Here is a 25,667-nt window from a genome sequence, read left to right as displayed (position 1 = left end):
GTACGTGCGTGCGTGCGTGCACTCTACTGATCTAGACCTTGCTAATCACCCCAGCGAGCTCGGTGGAGAAGTAGACAGAGCACACAGGATTAATCCCCACGTTTGTTTATAATCACTGCTAATCTGTAAGTGCTGATCTGGATGAGCAGCTCGTGCGCATGTGCTGCTAATGCGCACGATTTCAACGGTTGATAAGGGTGTTTACGGCCAGCCAGCGATCAAGGTCTTGGATAACTATTGGAGCGACAGCGGGAATGAGACTGGGATGGAGATCACAGACCGCAAACACAGGAGCTCCAACAGACATTAAAAGAACACGTGCGCGGCTGCATCTACGTGCGTTCTTCTTCACACTGACGTTTATCCAGTGACTGGCAAGAATAATAAGGTGAGAAGAGCGTCAGACAGGGAGAAGGCTGCAGAAGAGGTCGGCACCGGGGGTGTGAAACACCACCAGCTTGTGGGTTCTCAGGCCTCAGTCGTGTCTCCTCTGTCCATTGTGGCTCTGAATTTCTGACCTTTGGCGTGCGCAGGTGTGGCCGAGGTCACCACCCCCGATTTTCCACAATGACGCTTTTAATTACACTGAAAAAATATGGTGGTTTAAATCAGGTTGTCAGCTGATCTCCGAACCACTGAATCCACACAGCAGGGGTGTTGGTGTCAGACTTTCCAGACAGCATCAAAGGTGCCCCCCCACCTCACACACACACAGTTCGGTCAGGGTCCCACTGGGGGGCAGCAGAGAGCCGAGAGCCTTCTGCAGCCTGAATGCCTGTACTCGCCTGCTCTGCAGCACATTTCTCTACTGTCTGTTGGAAAAAGCCCTTTCCTTCATTTGTGCGTCTGCTATTGACAGCCAGTGTGTTAATGACACAGCAGATGTGATTTAGGCAGCCCGACACAGGAGTAATCACAGATTATTGAAATGTGGACGTGACAGGCACAACGTTTCCTATTTGTTTTCCAGCTCGCCAGGTTTATTTCACATTTGTTTCCCATTCACCAAGACGCTCCGCGCAGAAGTTCTCCCACTTCTGCCGATTCACAGTTGAGAATCGGCAGTCCGGAGGTGCGACACCCACACGAGTGCATCGGTGTAATCCAAAGAGAGAACTCTATGCCCACAGGGAACATAACCTCCAATTGAAGATCCACAGAGAGGCTGCAGATAGAGCAACGGGAGCAGGAACAAAACGTGCGTATCAGCCATCCTGGTCTCTCGTAGCTCCCAGATCATTCAGTGACAACATGTCACCTGGTCGAACGCATGATCCAGCTTTGCTCTGCAACGTGGTTTCAAAGCAAATTGCTTCATTCAGCACACAGCGTGATGGAGGCTCCCTGATCCTGAATTAGCCAAACTCCTGCACTGGAGCATTTTAGCCTCAATCAGAGAGCCAGACACAGCCTCCCCCCGCCCCCCGCCCCCCGTAAAAGCGTTCATTTCAGGTGAGCAGCTTGGCAGCAGAGGTGGATTTCTTCCATCAGAGCGCAGCAGAAAAGCATCAGCTTTGCCGCGCCAGCTCGCTCTTGTTAGAGGGGTCTTTGTGTTTCTTTGAGGCAGCGTTGCAGCGTGTCTTCAACCTGCGCGCCACCGGAATGATTCAGAATTCATAAAATAGGATCATTTCTGCTCTCATACCTTCGCCCTGCCAGATCAATGGTGTCAAAGCCCCCCAAAAAGCCACTGATGGAAGAAAAACACTTTTTCCCTGTTATTTTTAACTCTTCCCTTACTGCATGAGAGGAAAAGGAGAAGAAGAAGGTGAAGTGTGTGGAGCAGATTACAACGGAAACACCGGGAAACACCAGAACGTCTCCATATGCTGTTGAATAAGTAAATGAACACGATGGTGGAGATGCACTTCTCTGCTCCAAGCTTCCGCTCGGGGGAAATAAAAGCGCTGCATTCATCTTCATTTTGCAACAGTCCTAACAAGTTTCTGCACACACTGCTGAATTATCAGTGAAATACAGATTCCCATGCTTACACCCCTGTTGAGCAGAGCTAATCTCTCAGCAGGAAGAGGCAGAAAAGGGAAAGCATCTTGTTTCTTTTGTTAACACTGAGGAGAAAAGAGGGTAGGAACGGGCCTGGTTGGAGATGGGTGTGTGTCTCTCTGAGGCCTATTAGGGGTTATTGTTCTGCCTTATCTGCTGGAGACAGGCTGCAACGGCCCGCCTATTTAGGCAGAGTGTGATTATTTGTCTCCGATCTGCTGGGGGCCTGTGGCTTGGGCACGGGGCCACTGGTTGATGTGCAGAGGCAGAAACACACACGTCTCAAGAAGAAGATAATCTCATTTTGTTGTCCTGAGTGGCACTCTATGGAAACGATTCACCTTTATATTCATCTGTTCACACGTGTGTGTGTGTGTGTGTGTGTGTGTGTGTGTGTGTGTGTGTGTGTGTGTGTGCGCTAAGTGTAGCACATTGCTACAGAGCCAACGGGGAGATGTGAGAGAAGAACCAACAGTGCCAGCTGACTCACGGTGCAAAAGTTCTGGGGTCTGAGTCCAAAAACATGAACGTGAGCTTGAATTTCACCTTGAGTGGCTCTCAAAATAAACTTTTACATTTTGATTAAATTACATTTTTATTCAGATATTTAACTTATATCGTACACATAAAAATAGTTAAAGGATTCATTTGCTTTCTATAGATTTGGGAGTTCAAGTTATTTATAACACAGATTTAACCCCCCCCCCCCCCCACACACACACACACACACACACACACACACACACACAAATCCCTTCTCATGAAGGACATGGGACAAGAATGAGAGAATGACACAGAAGAGAGGCTGAGGAAAAAGTGGGTCTTGAAGTCAGAGACTGAGACGAAGTGAAACAGATAGAGGAAGAGTGATGGAGAAGAAAAGAGATGAAGAGCGGTGATGGGAAGTGGTGCAGGTCCCTGGCTTCTATTGATGGCCAGGATTGGCCCTGGCAAGCAGGGATAAGAGGGAAATAATTATCCAGGCTGCTGAAGCATGACAGCCCCTTCTCGGGACGGTAAAGACAGCCTGAGCATTATGTCAGAGACCGGCGGTGTCACTAGAGGAGACACCCACTTGACAGACAGTTGCGGCTGAAGTTTCTCTGGATGCTGAAGGACCCAGCCTGACGTCTTCCTGGTCGATGGCCAGTGGAGACGAGCTTTCATTGGCGAAACATACAAGATGTAATCGGTAAACTCCGGTCCAGCGTCTACGTGGCCTAACAGCATTCACTTCCTGTTTATGCGCGCCGATGCCATTTTAGAGCCTCTGCATTGATTTTTTGTGATGAATAGGTCTGAAATATGCAACCCAAGATCTCTCAATGCGCAATTCTATATGTTTGACCACTAATCGCTGCAGTTGCCGGAGGAAAGCTACCTCGGTTTGTTGTTCAGACAGTTAATCTGGCCCATTTTCCAAGAGCCTGCTTGTGTTGTGTGTGCATTGATTCCTTTCGCTGAAAGTTACCCACAAAAGCAGTTGGGAAGAGGCGCGGAGCTGTCGAAGAGCTCTGAAATGTCTGGTTGGGGTTTGGTTGAAGCTGAGCCAGAGAGGGAAGATTTTCAGAGAGTTTGTCTACTGTCAAAGATTTAGATGTTTACAAAACACGTCTCTGGACGCCAGTAAAACAGTGCGTTTTGGGCCGCTAACATTCATGACGCCTGTGTAGACGCGGGGGCCAAATGGGATGGAGATCCGTTCCAATCTGGGCCAGTTGGTGCCGACAGTTGGGAGATAAAATGGTAAGGCATCTGGTCTTTAATGATTTTAATCGTCTTCTGATCCAGCCGCTGCCAACTATTCCAATTAAGATTGTTTTGAACATGTCTGACAGGTGCTGGCAACACAAAAACACCAATAAGCTAAGCTGCTCACAAATGAATTTAAAAAAGGACAACTACACACTTAGGAATGCTATTTCTCAGCTACAAACACAGGAGACGACGGCGACGCGCTGCGCTACATGGCTGAGGCAGCAGCAGCAGCGACCGCGCCCTGCCTGAACGTTTCACCGTGGAAACACGAGCCCGATCCATGATCTGACAGGACTGTGCCTGTTTGAGCTTCTTTTCCACAGCGACAGGATCGCTAATAATCTCAACGGTTTGTGGTTTTCCTCCCGTACGGCGGGCGTAGCACCACCAGCCACATGCAGCAGAGCTTCAGGAGATAACCGGAACAGTACGAGGGACCAGGCAGACGCGGTGCAGGCGACAAACACCGGGGTTCGAGTCAGTTCACATCCCCGATATGTCATTGTTGCAGCTCAGACTATAAATAACAGCAGCTTTTCCAGTGTTGTTTTTCCTTCGTCCTTGATGGTTTATGCTACATAAGAACCACTGCAAAGCTGTGCGGTAGATTTCCATGATATTACGACACTTCCAAGGCTGCTGCCACCTTTAGCCAGCATCAACATACTGTTTTTAAAGAATTAAGTACATTTATTGTTTTGGTTCACAGAATCTTACAGCATTGTGGGGCCATTGTGGAGCATATTTTCCACGTGGGTGCTCCATCCAGGCTATGGATAAGAATCATTTGAATCCCTTTCTTCAGAACACCTATAAGTATCATCTTGTGCGTTCTTCGTGATGGAGGCAAATACTGGAGCTGTGTGACTTTAAGTGTCCCTGAGACACAAACACAAACACACAAACGGCACGCAGAGGCAAATTACATACCAAAACATGAATAATGTGGTGTGATTAGCACAGACGCCATCATCAGTGGTGAGCAGGGTGTCAGTCAGATGTGTACAACTCATCTCCTGCTGCTCACCTCAGGGTCTCAGGATGCCCCTGAACCCACACACCCACACCCACACCCACACACACACCCACACCCACACACACCCACGAGTGCCGTGATGCCGTGAATTGGACCCACAATCGGAGCGAGCGTAAGGCAGGCCTATTATTCATACCCAGAGGGTGCCCTGTCACGGCTGACAGGTAGACATAAATATTCCTCCACCTTCTCACCAAGGGTTAATGGCTGTCCATCAGGCTGCAGCGAGACGTACAGGGCACCGCGTGGCTCCTGCAGACGTGCGACGTGGGCACGTTTGTCGCAACGGCAAGGTCGTTTACGGAGACGCAGATATCTGGAGAGCCGCACGTGCAGCCAGAGAGAAAATCTTATACATAAATTTAAGTCCCAGTCCTAAAGAGCGAAGCCAAAACACTCCTTTCGAGCAGAGTAATATTTTCCCAAAGTAAGGAAACCTGGAATATTTGGGGAATACTGTCATAATCACCTCAGCTACCGAGCAACAACCCAGAAGTGGAATTTTCAGGAGCCAGCCTTTTCCCCTCTTTGTTCCTAATGCTACATGGCCAATCAGAATTAATTTATTCTGATGTATGCACAGAGAAGGTCAATTATCCAAATGATTCCAGTTCAGACCGCACCTGATCTGGGGCACCAATGAGCCATTGAAAGGGCAGATGGGTGTGTGCTTTGCAAGGCAAATCTTGCCTCCACCTCGCCCCCATTTGCATGTGTAAATGTGGAGCCCATCCACTCGCTCCGAGAAAAAGCACATTAGACTAATGGATAAACATATATTCCATTCAATTTGCAGCGGACTCAACCACTTCCTGCGTGCAAAAGGTGTTTTCGCACTGTCACCGCTGACTTTTGGTGGACAACATATTCCTATCTTCCTTCAGCCTCAGGACAGCTGTTGCCGAATTGTCATTGACGGACCCGGACAGACAAGGCCAGAACTGGATTCACAATAACTGAGGCGGTGAGCTGAGATGGGAGCTGTGATATTACATTTTCTCATCACACAGACAAGTGGTTTGCTCTCATATGCAAATTGTTTTTTTTGTCTGTCCATGAAAGGGGGCGACCGACGGCACTGAGGCCGACATTCTGCCCTGTCGACTTCTGCTGAAGCTCTGGAGAGCAGAGCAGCATATCAATTAGACATTATGGGTTTGCGCAGGTATTAGAGGGATCAGAGGAACCGATAAAAGCCTCAAGAGGAAAAGAAGGAGCCCGAGTAGAGCATGGATCGATGGGAGCTTCATCTAAGGGCATGCTTCTTGTCAAGGGAGTCACATAATATGGACAAATAATAACACCTTTGAACTGGAGGCGTAGAGTATTATCCTAATGGAGATCTCAGGTCCAAGTGAACTCCTGCTGCTTCCTCATTAAACCAATGTCTCAGTCTACAAGTTTCTCTTCTACTCACAGCACCTCAAAAGGAAATGTGAGAAAAAGAGTGTAATTTGTTGGGGGGGGAAAAACCCTGACAAGCTCTGCATCATTTTAACATACCTTTGGGGAAACAACTTTAAACAACCGAATGCAAATGTGACATTTGTACACCTGGAATTAGCGGCGTGCCTCTAGCCTGTGCATCGCTCTCACCCAACCTGTCTGTGCATTAGTGCACTCAAAAGGCCTGAAGTTGAGGCCAGAGATGGAGGAGGGGGTGTCTTCAGTCCTGTAGCCCCTCTGTTCAGCCAACCACTGTAAAAACTCCATTAATTCAGCTTTTTCCAGCCCATAAAGCTTAACTCCTGCACTTCTAAAACCCTGGAAGTACTGGTTCACTCCTGCATCCAGTGGACCGATCAGCTCTCCACCTCTGCCTATAAACTCTTTCACTTCCCCAAATATAAACAGGACTGCCTCCGCCTTGCCACTCCATCAACCTGGCGTCCCGCACAGCAGCCCGCCGCAGACGACCCGGCCGTTTGTGTACACTTGTGTGTGCGAGTATTTGTGACAGAGAGCGAATGAAAGTCTTTTCTGGCAAGATGAGCTCCAGTGATTACAGGCCGAGACAGTTTTCTAATTATTCTGTCAAACATCAATCCTGTGGGCTGATGCGGGCCATCCTGTGGTCTGATGGACAATGTAATCACTGCTGGAGGACCCCCCCTTATACACCTCGGCCCGTTTCACCCTTCCCTGCGTCAGTCCTCCCTTTTCTCAGCGCCTTCTGTACTCCGACGTCTTCCACACCTTTATTTCCAGCGACACATTCTCTATTCTCTTGCCAGCGTATTTTTCTGTCGAGCACTATTTCATCCTGAATCTAAGGGAGAAATAAACCAAACGTCAGAGGGCTGATAAAATTATACAGCCGGTTCTGAGAATACAGAAGGAAAAAAAGCAGCACAGAAGTCAGGAGTGTGAATGAGTCAAAGAAAAGCTTTTTTTTGGAGGTTGTGCTGTGGTTGTGGCCCTCCTTATATACCTGTACTTTTTTTTTGGAAAGATTCAGCAGAATTTGTGCTTGAAAATCATAGAAAAATGTCCGCCTGCTGCACAACAACAGTCTGTCATGTTCTCCGCTGCGTCTGCTGCTGAGGGAACATGGCAGGCGGGCCACAGCAGCAAACAGTCGTGTCACGTTGGACAGCTTTCCCAGGACCGAAACGAGTTATAAAACCCGATACCAAATCCCGCTGTCAAGTACCAGGACTGTAGGGTTGGACGAGGGGAAATGTGAGGCGCTACGTGCTGCGCAGCTCTGCATGGGTCATATAGAGCATCCTGAAACATAGAAATGCAGAGATTGCTGTATGGAGTTTGCTTCTATATCTCATTTGAAGTGCGACGCCAGCCCGCTGATGTCTGTTTCTGAGGTGGACTAATGCACACGTGCTGCTTTACATCACAACCGCCGAGGAAAAATGAAACGGGTAATTCCTCGGGAGACGTGTCGGGGGAACTTTCTTGCGCGTCCCCGCATCTTTCTATTATGCTTGATAATAAAGAGTTGAGAAAGCTTGTATCAAATCAGGCTGGGAAAAGCCAATTACACCGACAATATTCTCCCGCTGTATTGCTGGCGGCAAATCTCGTCACAGAAAGCAACAAATACTCTACCTGAAAGTAGATGAATGGGCTGCAGGGGAACCGAGGAGAGGCAAGACATTTAAAACAAAGGATTTGTGAATTCCTTTGCAGCAAATGGAGCAGCAATTGTCTCTGGAATTGAAGAACTGTGTCGAATTTCCTTGAAGTAAAACAACTACTCTCTAGATTGTACACCGAGGGTGTTAGGAGAGTGGACAGCAGAGAGGAGGAGGAGGAGGAGGAGGAGGAGGAGGAGGAGGAGGAGGAGATGTGCCAGCCCAACCCAGGGGCCTCCAGCTGCAGCCCACTGCAACCAGGAGGTTAATGCAAGTTTTTACGAGCATAACTTAACAAACAAGCTTCCAGGGTTTGAGCACAAATAAATACATACACGGAAACATATGGATGCAGAAAAAATAGACCCAATGCTCAATTTTATCTCTTTATAAAAGAAAAGTTCCTTACTGACTTTGAATAATATATGTATTTCAGATAGCACTGTTCAAAGGCCACACGACTGATAAATAAACTTAATTAAAACACTGAGACCTTACAGGAGGGGAAAAAAATCAGTGATGACAAGGCTAGTAGATGTTTCGCACTGCAAAATAAAGGTCAGTCATGTTTTGTTCCCAGATTTGTGCTGTGCAGAGCCACAGCGTCTGCTGAAGCGTCTGCTGCATGAATCAAGGCTGCTGCAGCTACTGTGGGTACGATGTGAGGAGCTTCTACATAGAGCTTCTGCTCTAACCGACCTGCAACGTTATTAATCCTGGAGGACGCGGGAGGGCACCTTGTTTGTGGTGTCAGTCCATGGCTCACAGAGCACGGACGATTGCATCAACTGGGCAATTGAACGGCCTTCCACGATTTCCCTGCATGTGAACACATAAGAGCCAGGCGAGCATGAAATGAGAGAGGCCCACATCTGCTGTGACTCAACAACACAACAACGGTCGCTCGGATACGGAAAGATTAGGAGCGAAACCATGGGAAAAGGGTGGAATAATGACAGAGTTGGATGTGAGATACCTGCATAATAAACTGAAAAGTGGGCTGGCGGCGTGTAGTTGTAGTTAACCAACTTATAAATGTAAACATAGAAGACCCCATGAGTGGAAACAACAAGACGAACACGTTAAACTGTAGACACGCCGGCGATGTAGCGAGCGGCGCGGACGAACAAGCTCAGATATACACTCCTGCCACCAGCTGATGAGCAGCACCAAGATAAATTCAATTTGCAATTCCTTTCCTGTGGGTTCTGGACTTCACAAGGTCGCTCAATCACATGCAGCCACCCTCCCTGTGGCATCCACAGGCCCTATCTGATCCCCCCCCACCACACACACACACCCCTGGTCCCACGGTGTGAACCAGGTGCTGCGATGACAAAACGCTCTTGGCAGCAATAAGAGAACAGAGAGAGCAGAGCTCAATTAGCCCAAGCTCCAATCCCAGATCCTCTATTGATTTCCCACGGATGAGGAATGGCAGACAGGAGAGCGCTCAATCAGACATACCCATGGGACCTGCGTGTGTGTGTGTGTGTGTGTGTGAGGAAGAGAAAGAGAATCAAACGGGCACAAACTGTTGCCAGGACAAGGTGAAAACTCATCTTTAGGCATACGTAATGATTAGGCAAGGGTGTCGTCTCCACGACAGTGTTTTTAATGGCGTGCTGTGCAGATCATATGGAGCAGGAAACAGATGAGGCATTAGATCCCTGAAGGGCAAATCAGTCTGACAAGTCATCAGCTCCGTGGTGCATCTCTGGACGATTCCTCTACTACCTCAATTTAACCTTCACAAGAGGGATGAGGGGGAGAATGCACAGAGTCTGTTAACCTCCCCCGGTGACGTCTGATACCGCCTATAGATAGAAGTTTGGACCATGATGTATTTCCACACATTAAACCAGCTGTCGCTGGTCTGGATGCTGACATTGTTGCGTCCACTCCTAATGTTCCTAAGTTGTGTACCGGGAATTGAAGGACGCACCGAGTACTTTTCTGTGGTTCACTTCCATTCCAATTACATCTTAAAGTCAAATATATCGTCCTGTTTGAGTCGCACGTGTTACTGCAGTGAGAGAATAATGTTGTTTTTTGCTGAGCTGCGACAGGTTTCACATGAAAACGCCCAGTAAGGTGCAATCTCGGAAAAAGACAAAAAAAAACCTTTATTACGTGACAAGGGCAGGAATTTAATGCAGAAAACCTCCAGAAAAACCATTACATAGTGGAAAAAGGGCTCTCCTTTAATGGGAAAAAAAAAATCCAATGACCTACACTGCTTAGAAAAAAACAAAAACAAGCATGCATCACCCAGAGAGCCACTTCTCCTTTAAGCCACATAAACCCCCCACACTGTCTGCCCATTACAAGCAATGTTCATCTTTCTGTGGCCTGGCCTCAGCATGGTAGCCCCAGTGCGCAGGCTAGACAAAGTACTCGCTCCTCTGGCCCCCCTATTTAGTGCCTGTGTAATATTCTGCACACTGGGAATGAGCTCCATTACCGTGGAAGCTTGTTTTTGCTCCTTTGCGTGATGGCTTTGCATTACCTGTGTTTATAACATGGGGAGCCGATACATCCCTCGGGGTCCCCCCACAGGCTCCAGGCGGCCAGGTGAATTCCTTCCCCTCTAAAATAACAAGATGCCGTGACTCTCGCATCACAACTGATTCTTGTTATTTAAAAGCTGACAGATTCCTCGGAGGGCAACACGTGTGTGTGTGACATACGTGCCAGGGTGCGAGCATGTGTTGGCGCCCATTAGCATTTGTGCAGCGCCTGAAGCCGCTTAATTCATCATGCATGTGTTTCAGCGCAGTAACGAAACAGGCCTGTAAAATATGGAGCGCTTTCTTCCTTCCAATGCAGCATCAGCAGCCACAGACATGAGCTCCATATCTCTGTACGGGGATGAGAACGGCAGCGCTCCGGCTCCTCTAGGATTTATCTGGTGGGCATGAAACCGAGGGGGAGCGCCTCACATTTGACTCTAACAGGATTTGGTTAGATGAAAGGCTAAAGGAAAATAAGAGATAGAAAGAGAAAATACGTAGAAAGGAAGAAGAGGGGATTGAGCCACACTGGGAGGAAACAGTGGAGCGCCGTAAAAAATGGCTGTGCTCAAATCTAACAAAATAAGACGTTTCCAAAGAATAGTAAAAGTAGTGTTAGAAAGACAAGACCGGACCCCCCCCCCCACCAACGCAGAGAGAAAGGCCTGACCACAGGTGAGTTAAAGCAGCGTCACTGAGCTGGAAAGAAGAATGATAATATATATTTGCTCCAGCGCAACCGAATCTAAAGCACTAGGAGGCAAATTTCCACTCACAGGAAAAGGTGAAAAGACGCCTTCAGGGGAGCTTCAGTACTACAACCTGGGATCACATGGCTGACAGTGGGGGGGGGGGGGGGATCTCCGAAGACATTTCATAAACCAGCGTTTGGGTATGCAACATCAGTAACACACACACATAAAAATACTCAGGCAACTGAACTGTAAAGGAGATATAAAGATGTTTGTGGCGTGGGCAGATTTCAGGCGTCTGATCGTTGGTCCAATTGAGCAGAATCAAACTATTTCACTGCTTCGCCTCAAACCTGAGCCAGATCCACCTCTGACACCCACGTCTGAGTTTGCTTTTGCTGTGAAATCACATGTGATTACCTGAGTTCCTGTGAGATCTCATGTCACTTGAATGGCCTGTGTGAACCTACTGCCAACAGCAGGTGGCTGCTACTGTGGTCTGGGCCAGTGGTCCAGGCTGGATTAAAGGGTTGGAATTGTCTACGGTCCCCCAGGTTTGTAACCTTGGCAGAGTTTTCTGAATCCCGAGGTGTGTTGCCAGCCACAGTCGATCACACCTTGATTCCAACTGAAAGTGTCCACCACTCCTGAAATCTTAGCTCCAGAAGCCCACCTGTTCTCTTTAGGAGTGTTGAAGCCTTCTGATGAGAGGAGAAATGACACAAAAAGAGCACAAAAAAGGGCCCGTTCCCGTCGACATAAAGCGTTTTGACATCCATCTGCCACTTTTCTTCACAGAACTGGCACAAGGCGATAATGAGGTTATTTGGCTTCTGGAATTTGACGCCTTCTTCTGCTACTCGTGAAGAAAAGCTCAATAAATTCAGCTGCTCTGTCAACAATTTATTTTAGCGATAAAAGTAAATACGTTCTGACTTAAGGCTGAAATTCAAACAAAGCCGAGCGGTCTTGTACAATGAGCCGGGCTACAGCCGGCAACTCACCGCTTTGATTCATTTCATCCCCACGATCAATTTTTTATGATTTTTTTTTTCTTCCCCTCCCGTCTCGCTCCCCCTCCTATACAACTCTGCCACTTCATCTCATCGCTCTTGCCTGTTCTTTCGGGGAATAATAAATTTAAGATAATGACTGCTGTAAGGGTTGGCGCTGGAGTAGTACACAAACAAGAAAAAGGAGGCTTTGTCATCTCAGACTCCGTCCCGGCGATTCAGCGCCAGCAGAACACTTACGCTGCTCTCTGCACAATGAGCCACAGACATCAAAGCGGAGAATGAAAGGAAGAGAGCGAGGGAGGGGGGAGGGAGGGGAACTGAAAGCGACTGAAGAAGACAGAATGAAAGAAGACACAAACACCAAAATTACCTGTTATCGTGGAAATGCATGGTGTCATTACAGCCGGTTATTTATATCTCCACGGAGCAGCTGACCTCTGCCAGCGCATCCGTCTTTTCACTCACAACAAATGATCTGTTAGCATCTTTACAGTCAAAATGAAAGCCGTCAAACAACAAGATCTACCCGTGCAGCAGCAGCAGCAGCACATTAACATTTAGCAGAACCTTCCTGTGGTAAAGACTATTCATTACCAGAGAGAACAGAACTGTAACTCTAGATTTCTACAAATGCTAAAAAACTAATGGATGTTTGAAGGTCATCAGCATCGCTGCCTCAATATTTCAAGGCGATTTAAGAGAACAAGTGGGTACAGGTCCTACAGAAAGAGGACTTTCTGTAGGACCTGCCTTGTCGGGTTTACTTAGCCGAGGGCGTGGTTTCTTCTCAGATTCCCTCTTTAGCTCAGGTGATTGTGAGGAAAAAATAGCAGCTCTCTCACTTTTATTACGAAATGATTAACATTCCCCCCGCAGATCAAAGCAAGGTTCCCCGGATGAAATGCTAATGGCGCTTCGGCCCAGTTTAATGCCAATCCTAATTTACAATTTTTCTATTAGAGGGGAGCTCATTATTACCACACACAGGGAGAGACAGCAGGAGTGCACCAACTTCTGGAAGTGTGGAATCAACCAAAAAGAGATTGAGATGGAGAAATAGAGAGGAGGTCTCTTCAGTCTAAACGAGGATATAATCGTTGTTCTGTTATAGTACAATATATAAATAATCAATCCTAAATGGGCTCTCGCCAACATACGAACTATGAGACTTCCACGCGTTTGGCGGCAAACGTCAGGGCTGAAACGAGCCGTGACAGTCACGGCTGAGGACTTTCTGTCGTTTTTCTGCATCATCGCCAACATCAGGCTCAGAGCAGAGATGTAATCTGCTGGGAAAAGAGGGTGTCAAGTTGCACAGGAACCAGTTCTGGCAGCTAGCACAGGTGATGTTCAACGCTGTTGAAAATAGGTGTTTATCTTCTTCTTCAGGACCCACTTTGCTTTCAATATGACTGTTGGAATTAATCTGAAGGAAGAATACAAACGTCCTTGCAATGTTGCAACAGCACATGTAAATAAAAGCTTCCTATCACACACACCTCTACGCATTTCAAGCCGCACCGCCAATAAAGAGGCAACCGGAGACGAGTCCAGCAGTTTGGGAGCGAAAGCAATGGGGAATTAGCTGCGTGATGGCTGCCAACACATAGTAGCGGGGCAGTATCGACGCAGGGCTCATCCTTTTTAATTTGAGGTTGCTGGCCTTCGACATGCAACCCCAGCTGTCACTCTTCCTGAGACGCACAGCCTCGTGCAATGCTTCAAGCATCCTTTGTGATCGCTCACGCTAAGTTATTTATGGGGACGTGATAATGAGCCTACAAACGCAGCCCCGACAGAAAAGAAGCAATCATTACCAGGCAACTGCAAGTGAAATTTATGACATATTATGACAGCGTTTCTCAGAATCAAAAGAAAGAGAGAGTAGGTGGGATTTTGTCAACATTTCATTACAAGAAACGGCTTTATTGCTTCTTTAACCACATTACTATCAAATCGCAATCGCGTTTACCTACCTTAGAGTCAGCACTCAGCAGCTTAAAAGCCTCGTACACCTGCCTCTCTTGAACACCGCCTCCAAGGTCCAGAAAGTTGGCTGGCTTTCCTCCGTGGAGATCAATGATGTCACAAGTAGCCATAGCCAACCCGCCAGCTCTGAGCAGAACATCTTAACATAAAGGTCAACGTTACGCTTTAAAATGCATTAACGTTTATATATTAAAGACACAGTTTGTGACTAGAGCACACAGGACCAAAAAAAAGGTTGAAAATCAGTTTAGATGGATTTGAAGGCTACAGTGAACCAAGAAAGACAATTAAAATTATATTTCCAGAAGCTCCATGACCCAGAAGCATAACAAAATTAGACCCAGCCTGTATTTGTGTGTATGTGTGTCGCTTACAGCCATATCTGTGTTTATGAGGCCACTGAGTAAGCACCTGTTAAGTCTGTTGTACAATGTTAAAGCTTTGATTTATGACAAGAGAGGGGCCCGTTAATGAGAATGCTAACAATCTGCCTCACTGGAGAATTTCTGGGCGGTTTATAGCTAATTAGAACACATTGGTTACGGCAGCGCTCCTTCTGGAACCCTCAGACAGTGGAGGGAAATCCAGTCTGCTTTTCTATGTGCAGGTTTTAAATGTCTTTGAGCGTCTCACTTAATGTGCCTAAGGAGAGACATTAAAGCTTTACTGTACGCTGTGTTTAGAATGTTCTAACTGTGTGTGTAGGAATTCATTCTCTCCAAATTTTCTCCCATCTGTACCAAAGCAGGCGATGTTTCCGTCCATCCCAATATATTTGAGGCCCCACTTTGCCGCCTCGGTCTCGATGGGGTCGCTCTCGCTCATGTCGTCCATGGCGAACACGTCTTTCTGGCGGAACTCGGCGTTGTCGTCAAAGTTGATCTTGGCATCGAAGCAAACCACTGGGAGGAAGAAGGAGCAGAGAAGCGTTAAAGACGAGGGTAAAGGCAGTAAAAAGAGATAAACTACTCATTTATGGTTATTTACAGTACATTAATTATGGATTCTTTGTTCACATCTCAGGCTTACAACAGTATACAGTCATATATATGGTTATCCCTAAGGCATAAAAGAGAGCGTTTATTTTAAAGAGAGCACAGTTCCACAAAAATGAAAGAAGGGAGACATCATACTCCATAGATATTTCATATTTCCATAGATGCTTTTTAAAATAAAAAAGGCTGATCAATAAAGAAACAAGCCCAATAAAAGCTTCCCAGATCAGAAACTCCGCTCTCTAATAATACGGCCCCTGGAAGGAGACATTTCGCTCAATAACATTCACAAAACATCCCGAAAACAACAAACCGGTCTTGTCAGTCTGGTTAATCGGCCTTTGAACAAGAATCTGTCTGAGGGAACTAAAGAACATCAAAGCAGTGGTGCGTCTTTGCTCTGGATGGAACACGTCGCAGTCGCTCGACTTTCAGCGCTGCTGACGAGACAATTGCTCCGATTACTTTGGGAGGAAAACCGAAGTTCAAAAAAAGTTCAGCCGGCAGCACCGCGGCTGGATAATGCTTCCTCCCTACTATTATTGTGTCCAAAAGAATCACGAAGACTTGAAATATTAACCTGTTAACCCACAGGAGAGGCTTTACTTATTAAAACGGATTCATCCGTCAACAGGATGAACCTGAGCAGGAATGATTGTAGCAACAGCAACAGTAAGATGCTGGCATAGTCTCTCTTCGTAACAGCAGGAATAAATGCCATCAATTAAAGATTCATTTGAGCCGACCGACCGACTTCCACGGCCTCACACGCAGCACTGAGCTAATCAGATAATAAGATTTGTCCCCTAAGGGATGATTCAGTAGTTTCTCATTAATAGTTGATCACAGATTGTTGCCTTTAGTTTGTTATCAACCATTAGTAATCGTCAACACTCGTCGACATGCAGCGTACGTGCACTATTCCTGTTCCCCGTGGTCATTTGGAGACAAAGAAAAGGTCATCAGGTGAGAAAACCCGTATGGAATTGTTGTGATTATAATCACATGTTCAGGGGAAAGTGTGTAGAACAAGGAGGTGGGAGGACCCCCCCCCCCACACACACACACAGGGTACCTTGTCCTTCAGGTGTCTCTCCAAAAGGATTGACTTCGACTTGAGTGGCGTCGACTTTGAGGAACAGATCGTACAGCCTTTTAATCTGGTCGGCTGCCTGTGAGGTCCAGAGAGGACAGTGATTACTTCATGCTTTTGACTGAGAACCCAAAGCCAGTGGGGCTGCAGAGCCACAGCCTTTGCTTACATTAATGTCTCCATCCTGAAGGTGAATCCACACTTCACTGATGACATAAAAGCCACCTTTTAGTTTTACCATTCAGTTCTAAAGTGGTTGGTGACTCCTTTTACAGTGATACTGATTTAGATCTAACTTGGGGTCTTGATGGACAGACAGGAGTCAGAATGCTGTACTGGCTTTTGACAATATAATCAACATGACATAATAAAGTTATTGTCTAACACTTCTCATGCAGTTTGTAGTGAATACCTGTCTCTGCAGAGCTCCTTTGAAACCCAAATTAGCCGCCATGCGTAGCGCCTGGTCATCTCGCACGCCCTCAAATATATCTATGACTTCCTGCAGTGATTCATTGGGAAACAGAAGCAAATGGAGGAAAACACTGAGACAAAAGAGTGACATTTAAAGAGAAACGGTACAGCTGCATCGCATTGACGTGACCTAAAGGTACTAAAATTAAGAAAAGCTTCCAGTTCAGTGCAAAGCTGCAGTGTGCAACATCATTGTTAATTACACACAGCCTCTTAGGCTACTAAATGAATCATTTAAAAGTAAACATGTACGCTCGAAGCTCCTGATGCAGATTATTTATTAATGCCACGACATCAGTGACGATCTGAGTGCATTACTCTGCATCAGCGTCATAAATAAATTGCATTTAGAGTTTTGGCTCTGTCTTTGCAAGTATGCAAAAACAACAACAACAACAAAAAAACAGCGAGCCGAACAGGGCAGATGCTTTTCTGTTCCACCCGAGTGTAAAAGGGGAACAGAGAAAATTGCTCCCGTGCTGAAATGATTTAAAGAACCGGAGCGGTGCTACTGTATCATCACATCTGAGGAGGCCCTTTCACCACTTCTTTGGTACATTCAAAAAATTGAAGCTGAGAGCACCGGATGAAACACGTGCGTTCCCCACCATGACATTACCAAATAAAAGGCACAGTATTGTCATTTCCAGTGTGACCTTGTACCCATCCTGCCAGCACAGCACCGTGCTGCAGAAGAATCGGCATTTAAATTAAATCTTCCTCTCTAAACTATGTGAACCTGGAAAGAAGGTAAAAAAAAAAAAAAGTCATGTACTTGATATTTTTCTCGCTGATTATGTCACCAGGGTACAACTCATTAGCTACTAATTGGGTTCATTTGACTGACCCGGTCCACCCAGCGTGCTCTCATTACTGGATCTATTGTTTTCTGGCAGTTGAGAAAAGCACCAGTTTAAATTTACATGTAATAAACCGCAGACAGCAAACATTCTGTACCTTGAAGATGAGCTCCGGGTTGCTGGCAGCCACCTCTTCGATATCCACCCCGCCCTGCGGGCTGCCCACCATGACCGGGCCGTTGTAAGACCGATCCATTAGGATCGCAAAGTAGGTCTCCCTGCTGATGTCCAGAGCCTCAGCCACCATCACCTGGACACAGAACAGCAACTGAGCCAAGCAGCTAGATTTAAAGATTCTTAAATCTTTTTTCTTTTCTACAAGGTTGTGGTAACCTTTTCAAACACGGCCGCACAAAAAGGAAGAGCATGGCAAACTCTACGAAGCACAGAAAACATGTGACAGCCGGGAAAAAAGGCAGGAACGTTACGGTTAGAGTTCAAGAGACCAGAGCAGAGCAGAGGCAAGCGGGATTATTAAAAAAAGAAAATAAAAAAGGAGGGGAAACCTGTCCCGATGGAAATAAACAAGCCGCTGCAGCTATGGGGATTATGGGGAAGATGGACAGCTTCCTTAACCCTTCATGTGAACCCAGAGATTATATCCGTGCGTCCCGGTCATTCACCCGGACCAAACATCCTGCTTTTCTTTCAGCTTGCTCTTAAATATGATTTTGTTTTCTTCTTTTACACCTCAGCTAGATGCGTGGCAAGAAATCAATACAGTAGAACCTCCAGGGGTGTTCTGTGGCGGCGATTAGCTAAAGCACATCAGGGGGCCAACAGCTCAGGTCTGGCTGTCGTCCGACCACATCACAGCTACCAGCATCTTGTGTTCCATAATGAAAGTCACCCAGTTGCTTCTTTACTCCAGTAGAGGTTCTTGCATATTTAATTTGATAGAAAGCGAAAGCACGCAGGAAGACGGGGGAGCACGACACGAGCAGAGGCTGTAAACAGAGAAGGCACGTCACCTGAAAATGACTGTTTGGAGCAGAAAGTGCAGGCAGCGTGCAAGAGAAAAAAAATGATATTCCAGCTTGTTAGCGACAACACAGAAACAGTTGTTTACCACACTACCAAAACTCACAGCGAGCGACTTCAATTTATGCAATAAGCCATCATCAGCCGGCGGCAAGAGCTGGAGGCAAACAACAGCGGGCAGCAACTATTTCAAGTCATCATTAAACAGAAGCGCTACGGTGTTCATTTCCATTTCTTTATTTCCTGGACAGATCTGTAAAATCAGTCACCGGAGCAGCTTTGCTGCGCTCAAACGGGAGGACATTAGCACAACCCGACGACGACGACCAACAGATTGGCTCACCGTTTTCACTTTCACTCCCTCCTCTGATGTCTGCTTTGTTCTCAGATTGAAACCCAGCATCTTACTGGCCAGATCACCAACCACAGCTGGGCTGGAGGAGAGCGGAGAGAAAAGGTCAGATCTCAAAAAAACCCCTCACCTCATCAGAGCCGGCCGGCACGCGGAGGTGAGGCGACTAATCAACGTGTTTTCCTCTCTGGTCTGCTGAAAAAAAGCGTCGTCTCAGCACTTTCTTGGACGGATTACAGATTCTGTCGGAGCTTTTGGGGACGCCGGGGCTGAATGCCAGGGCGGTGTCTATCAGCACGCTCCGGTTTAGCAGGTGAATAAAAATGAAGCTTTTGGGGGGGGGGGGGTCGGTACTGTGCCCGTTGTTTGATAAATGAGACAAAGGTGAAGTGCACGCTGGTGTCGCAGTGTTCAGGCGAGTCTGGCTTTGAAGGAAAAGGGAAAAAGTTTCAGCCAGTCTGGAGCCTAAAGTAGGGTGATGATGACACACGTCTGGGTCAACTGTCATAAATCACATTAGGCCCTTTAGGCCCGCGGGAGGTGACAGAAAAAGACAGTATTCTAAGCAAAATGCAAAGAAATGCAAATTCTTTTTTTTTTCCATTGGGTGGATAAAAGGTATCAGTGAGATCTTCCACTGGAGAAAGACGTCACACTCAAGTCCTGGTGGTACAAAATAAACCTCTGCCTGGCTCATAACACTTTTGTTGACCTTAGAAAACCATTTCCAACATTTAATTGAGGTTAGCTGTACAAAAGAGGAGATTTGCTAGAAAAGAGAAAACTGTTGCGGAACAATCCTGCGTCTTCGCGCCAAGGGAGCATCTTCAGAACGCTCTTTGAGCCTCCTTTTTGTAAAAGCTGCTGTCGCCGTAAATAATCCGAATCCTTTTCAGACAGCGACTCTAGATGTGAAATCCGCACTGGGGCGTACTTACTCTTTGGTTAAGTGCACGCCGCCTTTTAGGCCGCTGTCAAACACGCCTTTGCCTCTGCCACCAGCCAGAATCTGAGCTTTCAGCACAATCTCGTTGGCATCTGGGAGAAACACAGAGACAAAGAGGAGGAAAAAAGGTCAGAGAAAGAGAGATGAAGCACTGGAGGTGTGTGGTCAGCACCCTGGATGACCTCCCGAGTCTTTACTGAGAGCAAGCAAAAGACACGAGATGGACCTACACTACAACCGTTATTCATCTTCATACGAGGTGCCAACAATACAAAATAGGTTAAAAAATGACTGAAACCAACAGAAACACGCCCACAACTCATTTACATGATAGAATTATTTGCCTCCTGGTTGCTATCACTACAGCTGTGCATGGACCTGCACACCAGGGGGTGTTGAGCTGTCAAATCAGCTTCTTCTTTACAGTCCCTGGATGTAAATGGGATGGGAAAGCTTTAAAACGGGATTTAGACAGCCGGAGCAGGACTGAATCAGCTCAGAAATATTAAAGGTATTCAATGTAGTATAAAACTATAGGTGTGTAACATGACATAAAAACACAGAGACCAGAAGAAACTGACATTGTTGCTGCCAACCAGAGTATTTGATCATCACAAGTGTGAGGGACAAATGTGCTGGGAAACATGTTGGTATTTTGAAAATAACTTCCAGTTGACACTTGACACGCCTCTTCCATTAGTCGGATACTAAAAGTCATTATATGCGAATCCTCTGATGACAGAGTAAGAAAAGGAAAAAAATAAGTGTAGGCAAAACTGCAAAAAACAATTCAAGACCGAAAAAAGGAAGCAGCCGTGCATCAAGATAGTGAAAATTGTTTTCTGTTTGCATCACAGCTCTTTGAGTCTTAATGGAATTTTCTATTAGCTGGAAATTATCACCAATAAATGAATACATAAATGAATAAAGTTGGGGATTAAAGTGACTCTGCTGAGGTATGATGGGTTGTTGATGAAGTGATGAGCTGATGGAAGGTGAGAGAGAGACAGAGACAGAGAGAGAGAGAGACAGAGATAGAGAGAGACAGAGACAGAGAGAGAGAGAGAGAGAGAGAGAGAAGAGAGAGAGAGAGAGAGAGAGAGAGAGAGAGAGAGGAGAGAGAGAGAGAGGGGAGAAAAGCACAAGGCTCAGAGAACAGACAGAAATGACTAGACATGTTAATAAAAATGGGTACAGCACAAGATTCTAAAGAATTCAAAGCCAGATGAAATGGTGTGCCCTGCAGGCAGGTGGAGGAGACGGGAAGCACAGAGGAAATGACTTTTGCTTTAAAGGAGAAGAAGAAAAGACAGAAAAATACACAAATGGAGGAATGACAGATGTAGTCTGACAAGAGGCTTGTGTCATTTGAGGTGAGAGGGAAATGGTGAGCGTTGGGATGGTGAAAAGCAAACTACGCTGGAAAACAAAGATTTATTAAATGTATTAAAAAGCGGAATGTGGCAGGAAAGGTAATGGGGTGAGACTGAGGCAGGTGTTCGTTTCCACGGTGATTGGCAGGGAACAAGATACCGTATCAATATCACAAATTGTAAATGAGCACCAGAGGAGAAATGTGCTGGGAAACTGGAAAGAAAACAGGATCGAGTGCGTAACAATGCTTTCCATGTTATCCTCATAAAAACAGGCCCAGAAGGGGGAAAAAAACAAAACAACGGAAACATCTAATACAAATGACTTTTTAATACTGAATTAGTGCTCCCTGCAGAGGCACATGATGAAGATAATGATGTCCTGGAAGATCACGGCGAACATGCTGCATGGTAAGGAGAGTGGCAGCCATTATCGAGGCAGCATGACAGGTATGAGATGGCCTCTAACACCGGGGGAAAAGGTTGGTCCCTAATGAGAGCCGAGCAGAATGTGGAAGGAGAAGGAGCATGTAAAATTAGACGCCGTTCTGCTCAACTCTGTTGATGAATCAGGCAAAAGAAGGGCATCGGAATTAATTTAACCAGAGACGACAGTGGCGGGCCCCGTTTTAGCGCTGGAGCTCGATGTTCCTGTAGGAATAAAACTTCAATATTGAATCAGTTCTCTGCGAGGTCACCCTAATGAAGGCTGACACGCGTTGTTCCATCAGACAGCTATAAATTGTACATTGTGAGACGTTTGCATGAATCAATGTTGCATCGTTGTGTACATGTGTGCAGCACATACATGACATAATTAGACATGCCCTCTGCTGGATGCTGTTTGGTTATTAGCCGAGTAAAAGACCCTCTCTTGGGGGGGGGGGGGGGGGGCGTTATGGTTGCATAATCACTGCTCTGCTCGCATCTGTATCATGCGCGGCCCGCTGTGAAGATGCAGAGGACGATTTTCATCTCCATTTATTTGGTATATCTCGGGGACAGAGCGGAGGAGATTAACACGGCACAACATCTCCAATCACATCACATGCGATCAGAGTAACGTGGCCATCGTCCTCGGGCCTTACGCGTTTCCCGGTAATGAGTGCAAATCAACTCCCAGTCTGCTTCGCCAGTGACAGCAGCTGCAGAGGACGTTGCTCCGTTCCTCCTTGGCATATTTTGGGAAACTTTTTCCTTCTCCCTCTGTTTCTGTGATACAAACTGTTAGCAACAGATAGCTTTGGTGTTATCGTTCAATCAAAGCCTTGATCTTGTACAGAGACGAGGACGTTGGCTAATGAGGGACAGATGCCGGCTGTCTGTCTGTCCAGAGAGAGTAAAACGGGGGGGGGGGGGGTATTCCAGCCCTCCACTGCGAATGAAAATGTGGCAGCTTAACGGAGAAGACTAATCAACCTCTTGGGATAGAGGAGAAACAAACAAGCACATCCAGGTATGATCAAACACTAGTTTCAAAGGAAGAAAACCCTCCAACACTTCAGAATCTGCTCTGACAGCAGCAGAAAATGCTGCTCGTCAGACATTTCAGTCGCCTTAAAGCGTGTACCTTCACATGGCCGATCGGTAGAACAGGATTTTGTATAATATTTACAGATATCTGTGTGATGAGCCGCAGCCAGTGCTGGAATCATCTCGCAGGAATTCAGTTTTCCATAAACTTTTCCCTCATTTCCAAGTCTGTCAGACTGCGAGATGGTCAGACAGAAAAGTGTTCTCAGTTCCTGTGGTGGTGAAAGATGTGAAAAGTAAAAAGCCTCAGATGCTTTTGCTGCTGGATGACCTTGAAATCCTGCACATTACGCATTTAAATGTTTTTCTGTATCCCTTCAACTTGGAAACTCACACACAAACTTCCTCTGTAACCAAATTCTATCACATGAAATACCTTCAAGCTGTTGACCAAGGGAGAAGGATTAAACACAAATACACACAATTTGACCTCTATGTTGGCACCAGCTGGAGACATGGTCGCACCATCTCTGCCTTGTCTGCTTGAGCAACATCTCTGTCTGTCTCTAGCTCTAATGATGCTATCACAATACTCCTCTGTGAAGGAGAATAGCAGCGGCCTGGACTGAGGTGCCACCTCTCCGTGCCACCTCCTCCAGCCACTGCCTGCGTGGCGGTCGAGTCCTCATTAGGAGCCAGAACCACCTGGCTTCAGAAACAGGCAACAGTCCTAATGACATCCAGAGATGGCCCGGGTCTCTTCTCAATGACAGAGAGGTGCAGTTCAAACCTCTGCTTGAGGCTTCTTTTTTCCCCTCCTTGTCAAACAAGCAGAAGGTTGACAGTAATGACAACAGCATAGTGAAGATGGGTGCCGTGTGTCTCCGGGACAGAACATTTCTCCGAGGACAAAGGCTGTCTGAAGGACTTTTGCAGGATTCATCTGTGCAGGTTTGTGGAAATTGCATCGTAGAAAAAGAAAATCTCCATTTCATGAAATACATCTGTAGGAGATAAAACCTCTCTCAAAGAGAACAAGTGGTTGAGAACATGCAAAAAAAATCTATAGGTGCACTCATCCAGAGCATTCTGTCCATCTGAGGCCACGTCAACATTAGCATTAGCCAAATACCAAAGATGGATGTATGAGGACTAATCCCGACAACATGAATAGGTGAGGGTGCGTAATGAGGAGGAGGAAACACTAAGCTGCTTACAGAAATCAGCTCTTTGAGAGACGGGCAGCTTTACCCTACAAAGCCTATTTACAGCTGTTAAGACATAGCCTTGTCTTTGCAAGGAGGTCTCAGAAACAGCTGATGTATGTAAGGAAAGATGACATGGCGGGGCGGAGGGGGGGATCTGCATCTGGACAGCGAACCCATGACGTGCTGCTGTTTAAAACCGCTTTGCACAAGCAACTCCCCGTGTTCTCTGCAGATGGAGCGTGTTATCTGGGCTGTGAAGACAGGAAGGCACTCGAACATCCGTCTTCTTCCGTGACAGGACCAGACGCCTGACAAGAGCTGCATGTGTTCTTCATCAGGATCCCTGCAGGTGAAGGAGCTGGGTGAGTTATCAGCCCATGGAGCTCTCTGCTGCTGAACCCCCTCCACATTATTATCACCGCTATTGGCTCAGCAGTCTTTTAAAAGCTGATGGCTTAAGACACTGACCCCCCCAACATATTTACTTGGATATTAACTCACCATTGTTGTTCCATGTTATTGTGCATAGAAATGTTTCGGGAGTCACATCATAATTTTCCCTTAAACAGTCTGCTCTTCTGCCAAGCGTGTACTTGCCTTTCACAGCTTAAGCAGACAATAGTGAACGCGCCGTGCGCTGAATACAAAAGTGCTCCAAATGAGCAAATGTCGGCAGTAACAGCAACAGTAAACAAACTAATCGGGAGTAAAAGCTGCAGAATTACACAAACGCCAACTCTGGGGACAGAAAAGCACATGTTTGGCCTGAGACTCTTCCCGAGACAGTTGGAGGTAAAGAAACAAAGCTAAGAAAAAGCCAGTGAAGCTTTGAGATTGTTGGATAATTGCATAAGAAGGTCCTTCGCTCCTCGGGGTTCTGCACACCACCATTTGCATAGACGAGCAGCTGTCTCTGTGGCTCCTGTCCACTCCACCTTTGAAGAGGACGCGTAACTGTCGGCTGTACATCCCATCACAAATGAACAAAGATAGAAGAGGGCCGCCTCGTCCCCCACCTCCAGACAAAAGGGGCCACATCGGCCTCGCCTCGACTCTCCGTGCTAACTGCTATTGTCAGCACTTTCCACCAGAGACTCTGCTGTTTTTTCTGAAGGGGAAGATGAAAGTGGTCTTAAAAGGCTCTTGAAGTGTTGAAGTGCACGAGGCCACTCTAGAGGGGATTATGAATGAGAGCGGAGGTGATGTGCGCAGGGGAGAGGTCTGGCCATGCTCCGCGTTTTAACCGCGTCTGACAGCTGTGGCGTGTGTCAGGGTGCACAGTTGCAACTCAAACTTTCCGTCTGTGTTTAAAGACTGTTCAGATTCACTGGCGAGACAGGATGAACAGCCAAGGAATTACACTTTTTCCTGGTGGGTTAATTCTGGAAGAGTCCCGGAATTAGAAGCACCGGCGGCACACACGCTGCAAAAATTGTGTTAGGAAACCAGAAATGACTGCTCTGTTCCTTACAAATTCACTGCTCGATGAAGCATGTAATGGCCTTAATAACGCGTGCGGTTTAGGGCCAGTATTATACAGATAATGGCTTTATCACCAAGTTTCGGGACAGCGTGGCATAAAGAGGAAGTGAAGCATGAGTGATGCTAATGTGCTGCGGTAAGCTATCGCTGCGGTAACCTATCACTGCGGTTCCGCGACCGTCAGGAATCTAAAGGTAAATCAAGTGAGGAGAATGGAGACTTTGATAAAACTCACTTGTCTTTTTGGATTGTGATTTGTAAAAAAAAAATACAAATATAGAGGTGTAAGTTTTTGTCTGCTTTTAATGAGCATTGACTGCAGCTTTATTG

General features: G+C 46.6%; 1 protein-coding gene across 1 annotated transcript in view; it reads right to left on the bottom strand.

Annotated features, from left to right (window-relative positions):
* suclg2 (succinate-CoA ligase GDP-forming subunit beta) overlaps positions 1-25,667 on the bottom strand; it is a 43,471-nt gene that overhangs the window by 3,934 nt on the left and 13,870 nt on the right. The window contains exons 3-9 of the mRNA XM_057031298.1: positions 19,794-19,893; positions 18,847-18,937; positions 17,620-17,772; positions 16,601-16,690; positions 16,171-16,267; positions 14,841-15,002; positions 14,088-14,239 (exon numbers count right to left, since the gene is read on the bottom strand). Of these exons, the coding sequence (XP_056887278.1) occupies positions 14,088-14,239; positions 14,841-15,002; positions 16,171-16,267; positions 16,601-16,690; positions 17,620-17,772; positions 18,847-18,937; positions 19,794-19,893 (845 nt within the window). The remainder of the gene's footprint in view (positions 1-14,087; positions 14,240-14,840; positions 15,003-16,170; positions 16,268-16,600; positions 16,691-17,619; positions 17,773-18,846; positions 18,938-19,793; positions 19,894-25,667) is intronic.

This window comes from Takifugu flavidus, chromosome 4, assembly GCF_003711565.1.
Source record: "Takifugu flavidus isolate HTHZ2018 chromosome 4, ASM371156v2, whole genome shotgun sequence".
Taxonomy (NCBI): domain Eukaryota; kingdom Metazoa; phylum Chordata; class Actinopteri; order Tetraodontiformes; family Tetraodontidae; genus Takifugu; species Takifugu flavidus.
This window is presented reverse-complemented; position numbering and strand designations above follow the sequence as displayed.